Source organism: Tribolium castaneum, chromosome 11 (genome assembly GCF_031307605.1).
Source record: "Tribolium castaneum strain GA2 chromosome 11, icTriCast1.1, whole genome shotgun sequence".
Taxonomy (NCBI): Eukaryota; Metazoa; Arthropoda; class Insecta; order Coleoptera; family Tenebrionidae; genus Tribolium; species Tribolium castaneum.
The window spans coordinates 2496513-2508406 of NC_087404.1; the positions used below are offsets into that span (position 1 = coordinate 2496513).

The 11894-nt window shown below is 34.1% G+C and overlaps 1 protein-coding gene across 1 annotated transcript; it reads right to left on the reverse strand.

The window, feature by feature from the left end:
- Positions 1-6452: 6452 nt before the first annotated feature.
- LOC107399202 (uncharacterized) lies at positions 6453-9124 on the reverse strand. Its single transcript, XM_064359617.1, has 2 exons — positions 8829-9124; positions 6453-7509 (listed from the first exon to the last, which is right to left on the reverse strand). Exons 1-2 carry the CDS (start codon positions 9122-9124, stop codon positions 6453-6455), a joined length of 1353 nt encoding a protein of 450 aa, XP_064215687.1.
- Positions 9125-11894: the final 2770 nt, after the last annotated feature.

The following is an 11894-nucleotide window of genomic DNA, read 5'->3' on the forward strand; positions in this document are numbered from 1 at the left end:
AACTGTATGAAGATTGTCTGAAGACTGTTAAAATTCACTCTTTCACCCTCATATTTATACTAATTAAATATTGCATCATGATCTAAAAATAACAGTGACCTCATGAACTTAAAATAACCACGACATCATGAACTAAAAATAGCAATGAAATTAGGGGATTCCCAATATTTCCGAAAGGGGATTTACCCTGTTGTGATATTAAATGAAATAAAGATATGAGCATTCGTCTTTTGTAACACTATACACATTTCCGCTGATAAAGGGATACAAAATCAAATATACCTACGTTTGTTCCCACAGGCATCAGATTACACTTGCTGCAAATTATAAAAGCTTTAGGGTCACTCAAAGTTAACAGTAAAGCTTCATCGTGTGTACATTGTGTGTTTTTAAAATATGAGTTATATTGATGCCTCTACTTCGGCAAATGCCACCACTTCCGAAAATAAAGTAAGTTTTTGAAATTTTAGTTATAGTTTGTAAATATTTTTAGTTAGTAAATTGTAAATTTGTAAATAGGTATATGTTTTTGTTAGTTTAGTTTTTATTTATTAGGTAGGTATTAGGTATTAGTATTAATTTTTTAATTTATTTAATAAATAATAGTTAGCATATCTGCCTTTTATTTTCACATCACAGGTTCAGTGACTGAAAGGTGATATGGTTGCGTACTACGAGAGGTTATTGAAACTCAGATCGTTGCATTCAGAAGCGTTCACAAACAGAGACTTACAATATGTATAAAAATTAAAAACCTTTACATTACGCTTTAGTTGCTGGTTGTTCATCATCATGCGAGTAATAAAACAAAAAACTAAGCTTCCAATAAATATCAGTGATTCTGATATTTTAACGAACCAGAATCGAAGACATGGTGATTTACTACCCTCATCTATTCGATGTTTAGTTGTAGGTCCAAGCAATTGCGGTAAAACTAACTTAATTATTAATCTTATTGAACAGATGAATGGAGTCAGATTTGAAAATTTATACATTTATTCAAAATCATTATATCAACCAAAGTATCAGTATTTGGAAAAGCTTGTAAAACCCATAAAAGGTTTGGGATATTTTGCATTTAGTGGATTAGAAAACAATCTTCCACAGCCGCATGAAGCAAAACCAAATTCTATATTTATATTTGATGATGTAGCATGCGATAAACAAGATCTTATGAAAGCATATTTTACTATGGGACGACATAAATGTATTGATTCATTTTACTTATGTCAAACATATTCACATGTACCAAAGCATCTAATTCGTGATAATGCAAATTTAATCGCTCTATTCAAGCAGGACAACCTAAACTTACGACATGTATATGATGATCATGTAAATACTGATGTTTCATTCGATAAATTCAAAGAAATGTGCTCAATGTGTTGGAAGAATAATTATGGTTTTTTAGTGATAGATAAGGATAGCGATATTAATAATGGAAGATACAGAATAGGATTTGATTCGTTTATTGATCCCCAAATCAAATAAAAACACAATACACTGTTTTACTGCATTTTAGTTATAATTTGAACTTCTTATTGTGAAGACATCATTTTCCATAACTTATAGTGTATGTGTGGAACTGTGTGTGTGTCTTTATAATTTACAATTAATATGAATACAGAAACATTGAAAAATACAATCGAATTAAAAAAGAAAATAATTCAAAAACGAAAACAACTTGAACGTATATTAGCGTTATTTAAAACAAATGAGATTCATCAGCAACATAAATTTTTACCAATTACTACGGAGCTTAAAACAATAGCGAAGAAATTAGATAAAGATGAAGGACATGATGAGAATAATTTAAAAACAGAAAAATTATTAGAATCAAAAGTTGAAAGTTATTCTAAACCGAAATTTCATCCTTTTATCGATACAAATGATTCATTACCATTTTCAATTGGAGAAGATAAAGTTTCGAATCTGTCACATCAGCAAATATCAACACTCGAAAACAGTAATTTTGCTAATGTTTTTGATGTGAGTAATAAACCTGAAATTAGTAATCAGAATCATGATACTAAGTTGCAAGAACATTACATTGGCAAAGAAAATACTCAGTTTGACAAGACGTTCGGTGTAAGATATGATAAGCGTAAATACAAGTTTTTTGTTGGATCAGAGCAAGTGGATTTCGATGATTTAAATATTATTATAAAGGATAAAGTGTATAAAGCAACACCTGGATTATATGAATTGTTATTTAGAAAACAACCTAATAAAATTTATACTAATAATGATTTAAATAACTACAGCGATATACTACACACAACCTACGCATATAAGAGAAACTTTAATCCGCAAGATCAAAAAAATATAAACAAATTATTGCTCCATTATTACGTAAAAAAACAACAATTTTGACGTCAACCCCCAAAACGGGTCGGGGTATGATTAAAGAAGTAAATAGAGATAAAATAGATTATGTACATTGGGATGACCCTAATGAACTTGTTGAACGACTTCGTTTGTTAATAGCATCTCAAGCAGCTGGTAATACAAATCATTCAAATGAAATTGTTTCCATAATTGAGGAATTACGTGAATTCAATATTATAGCTTAGTACAATAAGTGATTCAAATTATAAAATATTTAGTCGTTAATGTACAATACGTGCAGGTGGTGCATACTACTGATTGATAAGCTTGTGTCTGAGAAATGAAACGTAGACGTCGAGTTTCTTATCACCTTCAAGAATCATCAATAAAAAAAGATGTAGTCAATGAACTTCACAAGCCTGCCAGACGTAATTTTAATAGACGTAGAGTCATAATAAAAGGTATTAATGACCTCTGTCAAGCTGATCTTGTGGAAATGATTCCTTTTGCTAAGGAAAATCAAGGTTTCAAATACATTCTTGTTGTTATTAATTGTTTTTCGAAATATGTATTCTGTGAAAAAGTAAAATCCAAAAATGCAACCGATGTAACTAAAGCAATGAAAAACATTCTGGAAAAATTATCAAAACCACCAAAAAATTTACAAACCGATCATGGAAAAGAATTTTATAATTCAGATTTTCAAAATTTAATGAAAGATTATGGAATTCACCATTACAGTGTTTTTAGTACCAAAAAAGCTTCTATCGTTGAAAGGGTTAATCGCACTTTAAAAAATATAATGTGGAAACGATTCAGTCTTCAAGGTAAATGGATACATCTGTTAGATGATGTGGTAAAATTGTATAACAACACATTTCATCGCACCATTCAAATGAAACCATCAGAAGTAAACGAAAATAATGAAAAGAAAATTTTAAATCAAGCATTTACTCATATAAAATTAGCTCATAAAAATAATAAATTTAAAATTGGTGATCACGTCAGAATAAGCAAGTTTAGAAATGCTTTTGATAAAGGATATACTCCCAATTGGTCAAATGAAATTTTCACAATTAAGGAAATTAAATTAACCAATCCGACAACATATTTGTTGTGTGATGAGAAGGGAGAAGATATATCAGGCGGATTTTATGAGATGGAGCTTCAGAAAGTAAAACATCCCAACGTCTACTTGATTGAAAAAATTATTAAAAAACGTGGAAATAAATTGTATGTGAAGTGGTTAGGTTTTAGTGATAAACACAATAGTTGGATTGAAAAGAATAGTATTGCTTAAAACAACATGCATTTGTATGTATGTGATATTCAAGGGTTGTGTATACCAGAATTTGTTGTTAAAGAATTAACTATAATGGATGCTCAATCAATTCAACATAATCTCTTTAAACCTTCTAAACCATATGAAGATATAGATTTATTTTATAGAAAACAGGTGAAATATCTGGAAAGATATCATCATTTACTACGCTATAACGATGGACTTGAAGCACAGAAGAATGTCGTTGGGGTTATCCGAAAATTTCTTCATTTGAATGAATTGAAAAACAGTGAATCTGATATCATCATCTACGTAAAAGGACACGTAAAAGAAGATTTCCTACGAAAAATTTTACTCGACTCATGTGTTCGAATAGTCAACTTGGAAAAAATCGAGGAATCACCCAAGTTATGTAAAACAAGAAGAAGATGCGAATTTCATAATCTAGATAATTATGATTTTATGTGTTCGTTAAATAATGCTAAATGTATTTATGAATGGTTATGTACAAAACTTATTCCTCAGTAATAAATTCTTGTATAAATACTTAATGAGTTTTATTCCATCATATGTGTTAAATTTAAATCCTCGAGACATGGTGTCAGCAAATTTTCTTAAGTTACGTAGATATTAACACGTGAAAGTCTACATCCCACGAAGTCTGATATCGTCGCCTACACGCTACACATGTATTCGAGGAAACGTAAAGAGTTGTTGATAATATGGGTTGGGAAAGGTTAAGAAAATGCATGAATAAATATTACAAAGTTTATTTAAAATATAACTCATTATACATTTCAATACATTATTATACATATACATGAAATAGACTAAAACAATATACCTTTACTAAATAAAAAATTATTCCTCAAAAAATTCTATTTTCGTTGTATTACCCATTGGACCTTTACTAACCATAAATAATTTAATATTTCCACTTTTAATTTTTTCATTCCAGTATCCAATTTGTTCATCGTTGAGACGGTCAGTGAATCGATGTGGTAATATGCTCGAAAATCCCTCGCAGTCGACCATAACTTTCGTTCCAAATTTTGTTGCGACTTTTTTAAACGCCTTTACACAAAACTTTTCATCAACTTTAATACTTTTAATGCTAACAAAAGACTCCATTTCTACATCTTTGTTTAAATTTTTAAATTCAACACTGCTCATTTTGAATACTTTCGTTTTCTTCACAAAATAATAATTTGTTATTTAATTCGTACTGATGTAACGGGAGATGTGATTAAACTGAATTAAATTTTAAGCTTATTACATCGTTTATATAGAAGAAATGAGGGAAAGAGGTGTGAAGAGTGAGGGGTTGTTTTACTTAGAATTATTACATCATGATCTAAAAATAACCATGACGTTATGAACTAAAAACAGCAATGGAATTAGGGGATTCCCAATATTTGTGGTAGGGGATTTACCGGTTTGTTATTACAAGAAATAAATATGTAAATTCATTTATTCCCAATCACAATTTAACTACAATAGCAACAAGAAGCAGGAAGAAACAGCTTTTGACTTCCTCAACACTATGCCCGTTCCAACCAAATTTGTATGCCCCAAATGCAAAGGTGAAACCGAGATTCAAGGACGAAACTGCATGCATTGTGAAGTAAATAGTTATATGAAGATGTTAGGACAAAAATATAAATAATAAATATATATGTACATACGTTTGTTTAAGTGTAACTGTTATAATAATTATTAAATATGTCTGTACAAAATAAATGCATTTTTATTAATTTGAATACACTACAAAACCCTAAAGCAACCATATCCCACCCTGACATAAATATCTAAATATAACAATGAGTGCAGGGATTCCCATAATTTTCAATGCGGGATTTCCCAGGAGATTCTTATCCTGACGTCATGTTCCAAAAATAGCCATGACATCATGATCTAAAAATAGCTACAACATTAGGGGATTCACATAATTTTCAATGTGGGATTCCCCAAAGTCACGCATGCGCAGTTCTTATCCTGACGTCATGATCCAAAAATAGCCATGACACCATGATCTAAAAATAGCTACAACATCAGGGGATTCACATAATTTTCAATGTGGGATTCCCCAAAGTGACGCATGCGCAGATCTTATCCTGACGTCATGATCCAAAAATAGCCATGACATCATGATCTAAAAATAGCTACAACATCAGGGGATTCCCATATTTTGCGTCGGGGGAATCCCTGAAATGGCGCATGCGCAGACGAAGTGAATTTGAACCGGCACAGCATATCTACTGACCAATTATCTTGGGTTGGGTCTCGAGTGCGAATATACATTACAGCACCGTAGGCTCGTTCAGAAGCATCCGAAAAGCCGTGCAATTCTATTGAAGATCTTGCTATTACTATCACACATCGTGAAATAGAAATACTATTTAGCGCAGTGGGATTTTGACGTATTTTTATCCACTCCGTGTAAATTTCAATTGGTACCGATTCGTCCCAGTCCAATTTTAAACTCCATAGTTTTTGCATAAGGATTTTTGCCTTTATTACTACTGGTCCCAGAAGATCTAATGGAACAAATATCTTTGAAACCTCGGAAATAATTACGCGTTTGGTTGTCGATCTTGGTGGTTCACCAAAGACAATTTCATAGTTTATTGTGTCTTGGCGCGAGTTCCATAATATCCCGAGCTTCTTGGATTCGTTATCCCCCAACATAATCGTTTCCGTTTCTTCAGGAACATGATCAAAGTTGGTGCGCCATTTTGTCAAATTGAATCCTACCTGGTTTAGTGCCTTGCATAATCTATCCTTTAATTCCATTGCAGCCTCCATCGATTGAGCACCCGTCATCAAAACGTCGACATAAAAGTCATTCTCGAAATACCTTGCTGAGTTCTGGATCATCAGACTTCAGATCAAGCGCCACTTGATATTGGCATCTGATAGCTAAAAATGCTGCTGCGGAAGTACCATACGTCACCGTTGTTAACTCGTAGATCTTCATTTCTTCGTCACTTTGATTTCTCCAGTAAATTCTCTGATATCGATGAAAGTCTGGGTGCATCAATACCATGCGGTACATTTTCTCGATATCTGCGGTTAAAACATATGGGTATTTTCTAAACCTTAAGATGATAGAGAGCAACTCATTCTGAATAGTTGGGCCTACCATTTGACAATCATTTAGTGACAGACCGCAATCTGTCTGTGCAGAACCATCGAAGACAACTCGTATTTTGTCTTGTTTGCCGTTTACTACTGGATGGTGTGGGAGATAATAACCATTATTATTTGTTTCATCGGTCATGGTTTTGATTTCTTGCATATGTTCCAAGTCTTCAAATTCTCGCATGAATTTTTGGTATTTCTCACGCAATTTGAGATCCTTTTCTAGCCTTTTCTCGAGAGATACAAATCGTTTCTCTGCAACCTTCCCCGTATCAAACAAGGATGTTATTTTCTCGTTAAAGGGCAATTTTACAATAAATTTGCCTGATTTCTTGTCCCTCTCAGTGTTTTCTACGAAATGTTTTTCGCAGAGTGTTTCTTCCTGTGACCACGGCTTTCTACCTTTGATTTCTTCAATTTCCCAAAATTTGTTTATGTCCCGTTCAGCGTCAGAGTAGATAAGAAAACTCTTTGTTTGTCTTCGTTGCTTGACAGTGTCTGATTTCCCTGAGAGCACCCATCCCAGCACGGTCTTTTGAAGCATGGGTCCCTCGGGAATGCATATTTGACCTATTGATAGGAGTTCGTAGAACAGATCTGCTCCGATTAGCATGTCAATTGGGCTGCTTATGTTGAATTCTGGATCTGCTAATATGACGTTTTTGGGAATGTTCAATTGTGAAGTTGAAAACGATACTTCGGGCAGAGAATTTGTGATCTTGGAAACAATGAGACATTCAATGAGTGCCGAAAATCCACTGACGCATGATTGTATTGTTAGTTTGGCCTTTGGTGTGACTGTGACCTGATATGGATATGTCAACTGGGTCACACTTTATACCCAGTTTTTTGCACATGCTTTCCGTAATGGAATTCGATTGAGATCCGCTATCTAGTAAAATTCGACATAGATAGTGATTCTGATTTTTTCCCTGAACGAATACTAGGGCTGTGGATAACAATACCTGATTTGCGAAGAAAACATGCTTGTTGACTGTGGTCGCAGATTTAGTTGAGACTGTGTCGGTCGACGACGTTGTTACTGGTTGTTCAGTAGCGTTAGTTTGTTTTAGATTGGTGTGCAATAAGGTACTATGACGTTGATTACATATACGACAACCGCTTCCACGACAATTAGTTGCCATGTGATTAGATCCGAAACAATTTAGGCAGAGCTCGAGTCGTTTTACTTCGTTTGTGCGCTCAGAAACAGACATTTTTCGAAATTGGGGGCAGTTATAGACACGATGAAATTCGCTGCATAAGTGACAAACATCCTCTTTGGTTGTAGTTGCTAGAGATCGACTTGATGGCTTTGGATTGTGACTAATTGGAACTGAGGATGTGCGATTTAAATTGGATGATTGTTTACTCATTTCAATTGTCTCGAATAGTTCGTATCGTTTACGCAGAAATTTTTCCAATTCGGAAGTTGATGGATAGTCTCTGGAAGAAACTTCTTTTTCCCATTCGCGTCTAGTGGTAGGATCTAACTTTTGTACTACTAAAAATACAATGATGGTGTCCCAATACTCAACTGGTTGTTTGAGAACCTTTGAAGCGCGCTGGTTTTTTGACAGATTGTCGAGCAGGCTTCGTAAGTCACTGCTCGATTCCTTTAGTAATGGAGTAATATTTGTGATTTCTTTGAGATGATTGTTGATTATTAAACGTTTGTTGTCATATCTGTTTTCTAAAAGACTCCATGCCGCATCGTAACTTTCGTCGCAAACTTCAAGTGATTGTACAATGTTGGCCGCTTCGCCCTTTAGCGAAGACCGCAAGTAGTGACATTTTTGAACCTTTGGGAGCGTGAGATTTGAGTGAATGAGCGAATTGAACATGTTTCTGAATGCTAACCATTTTTCGTATGCACCGTCGAAAGTGGGCAAGTCAATTTTGGGTAGCCGAACCGAGTTTGAAAATTGTGAGGAATTGTTACGCGATCGGTGTGCTGAGTAGGAATTTGGGTTATGTTATCTTGATTAACGTCTTGAACCGTTTGAAAAGAGCCCCACTGCGAGATCGTTGGCGAGCGAGCCTGAAAACGCTCCTGTTGAGCAACTGGGAGTTTTACGAAATTTGTTGTAGGAAATTTGCGAGGGTCTCGTAATATTTAGACTCAAATTCTTCGCGTTCGCTGTCTTCCTTTTCAACAGCGTCATCGTTGTCAAAGTCAAAGATGAGAGTTTCTATTTGATTCTGAATATCGTTAAACTTGTCGAGCAATGGTTCCAATTCATGGATCCTTTGTTGAACCGCGATTTCGTCCTTGGGTTTGTTGTGTGTGTAAACGAATTTTATAATACGCGTTAAATTTCTTTTAACGTCACCGTGACTTCTACGCAATGCTTTGGTCTGCTCGTCAGACATTTTTGGTTGTGTAATCTTGGAAAACTGGAAATTTACGGGAAACTGACGCCTACCTTGCCTTAACGCCGAATCCTGTTGTATCTGGTTCGCACTTTGCTTGAATTCGGCTTGAAGGACCAATTTGATGGCTACTTAAAGCCCCTATTAAGATTTGTTTTTGGGTTTGTTCGAATAAAAAACGTTGGTGTCTTTCTCGTTCTTGTCGAACACCTTTTTTTTTTCTCAAGCATGCGCCACAGGTTCATGCCGATGGCGCCGTAATCCAAAAATAAGTACATTGTAGTAACATAGATTATACAAAAAATACAAGAAACAAAAAAGTTTCTAAATGGAATAGGCTTTCAAATTCTATTAGTACTAAAGCTAAATTAATTTGTGCTACAAAGTCATGAAACAACTCAACATTGCCCTATACAAGCTTACAATCTACACTGTTAAATGATTGTTCAAATAACGTCTGTATACTAAAATTTATCAAAAGTTAATAGTGATAAAAATTATAATGTGTATTTTTGGGGCAACTTTGGGGGCTAGTAATTCCACAAGAAAATTTGTTTGGAAAAAAATAAAAACTATCGGGTCATTTAACTTTAATGCTCAATATATGGTGAAAATGTATGCATTATCTCGCGGAACAAATGTATATCAAATTGGATTCAAATATTAAAAATGCAACATCATTTAAGATATTAGTTTGATTGCGTAGATGATGGTATATAGGATACAGGAAATGAAACCATTAGTTTCGTTACGACGTTTCGATCGTTTATTGTGTCTATAGAATACATCTATACAACTACACAACTACAACTACAACTACAACTTGCTCATAAGAGCTGGCCAGTCTCAGTTTTTCATTATTATAAACACCACAAAAAATTACATAACTTCACTCAAATTTTAAAATAAGCTTTAGCACATTTTTGGGTATATTTCTTTCGTAAACGCATACTTGTCGTCATAAGACCAGTCATTGTTTAGAATCGTGATACTTCCCAAATAATATCTGAATCTCATTTGTTGCAACACTTATAAAATTTAGAAGGTTTTTCTGAAAAAATAAAGCGTGCTTTGGAGCTTCTAGTGTAACGTTGAGCTGTATTAATTGTTTGTCGAGAATTTTCCACAAGACTATGGTAATCGAAGTTATTGTCACGGATCTACACCCGTGATAAGGGGGAGATACACGACGATGGGAAAAAAGTAATAATTTATTGTCCTATAAACCTCTTAACAAAAAATTAAAATTTCTACTTACATCTTCATCAGCAGGTTCCGACACAGGTTACAATCCACCATTATTTTAACTACCGATTAACTACGACTAATCCCCGCTTCTCGTATTCCGCCAGTTTTATTAAGCGTCGAATTTACCATCGTCAAAATCGACCTTTCGAAAGTTAACAAATCACTAAATACCATGAGGTTGATTCCCTTTGAGATACTATAATATAACTATTCCAACGAATGAAAGAGAAGTTGTGCTAAAATAATAAAGTCAGCTTAAGACAAGTTCAGCGTCGCCGTGCGATTTTTCTATTACGTTTGAACCATACTCTGATTTATTTGCAATAGAGTTCGTGAGCGACTTTTTGTATGGATGTTCATACAGCGAGTACTTTCTCAAAAAATTGGAATCTATCGCAGGTTCCTGTATGGTTGTTTGCTAAAAATTGACGAGTTAGAATCCACTCTTCTTTTTTCGACTAAATCGGTAACTGTATACTTATCAACAGACATTTTATAGGTAAGCCCAATACCAATCTGGAAGTGAGCTTTTTGGGATTGTAACCTCTGGAACCTCTGTATCTTTCAAACGAAGAACAAAAGACATATTTTTTGCATTTTTGTCATCTCCATTACTGTTAGCACTAGCACAATTCCGCTGGGGAGTGAGTTGTGGACTTTGCTGTGTTTTGTGAAATTTTGGCAATATTATTCCAAAATATATTTTACTTCTTGTAGTAATAATGTTTTCTTTATTAACATACATTATAAAAACACAATACAAATTTATATTAATTTTTAATTTGGGATAAATATAAATGGACTTCTGGCTATAATATTCCAAAACTCTAAATATGAAAAGAAGAAATACACCAGACTCTACTCAATCAGACGAGTGTGTGTGTGTGTTCCGAGGAGTCTTTAAAGAAACTGTGGGCGATTATGCGGGGAGAAGGGCAGCAAAGTTCTTTTTAATATTTAAAAGTATGATTCTACTTTGGTTTCGCGATTTGCGTGTCATCCAAGGGAGTGCTATAATAATGACTCTAAAAACCTGGTTAGTTTAGTTGGAGAGTGTTTCTCTTTTAAAACCTAACATTTATAATCTTATTTTTGAGAGCTTAAATTAGCGATTCTATAGAAAAAAAATGCGTTTGCTAAAGCAGCTGGAACATGTTTTGTTTAGTCTAGGATGAATAAGCCATTTTTTTTCTTGTAAAAAAAGTTGTCATTTAATATTTGTGTAAAAGTCTTAAACATTTAAAAATTTTATTAAACAAAGTACATCGATGTGAAAAAGTCCATTATTGTCCTTTAAATTGTAGCGGTTATCTACGTTCTAAATTTTCCGGCTGGAAATTCTGGAATTCCGGAGGTGTTTCGGAGTCACTAGTGTAGAGCGTGCAGGAAAGACTCTACATTGGTGATCCCGACTGCAGTGGCCACGAATCGACTACAGTGGTAACGACGCCCGACGACGCCAAGTCCTCGTCGGTCAGCAGGACCAGCAATGCCTAGAACATCAGCGGGTGGTGAAAATTGC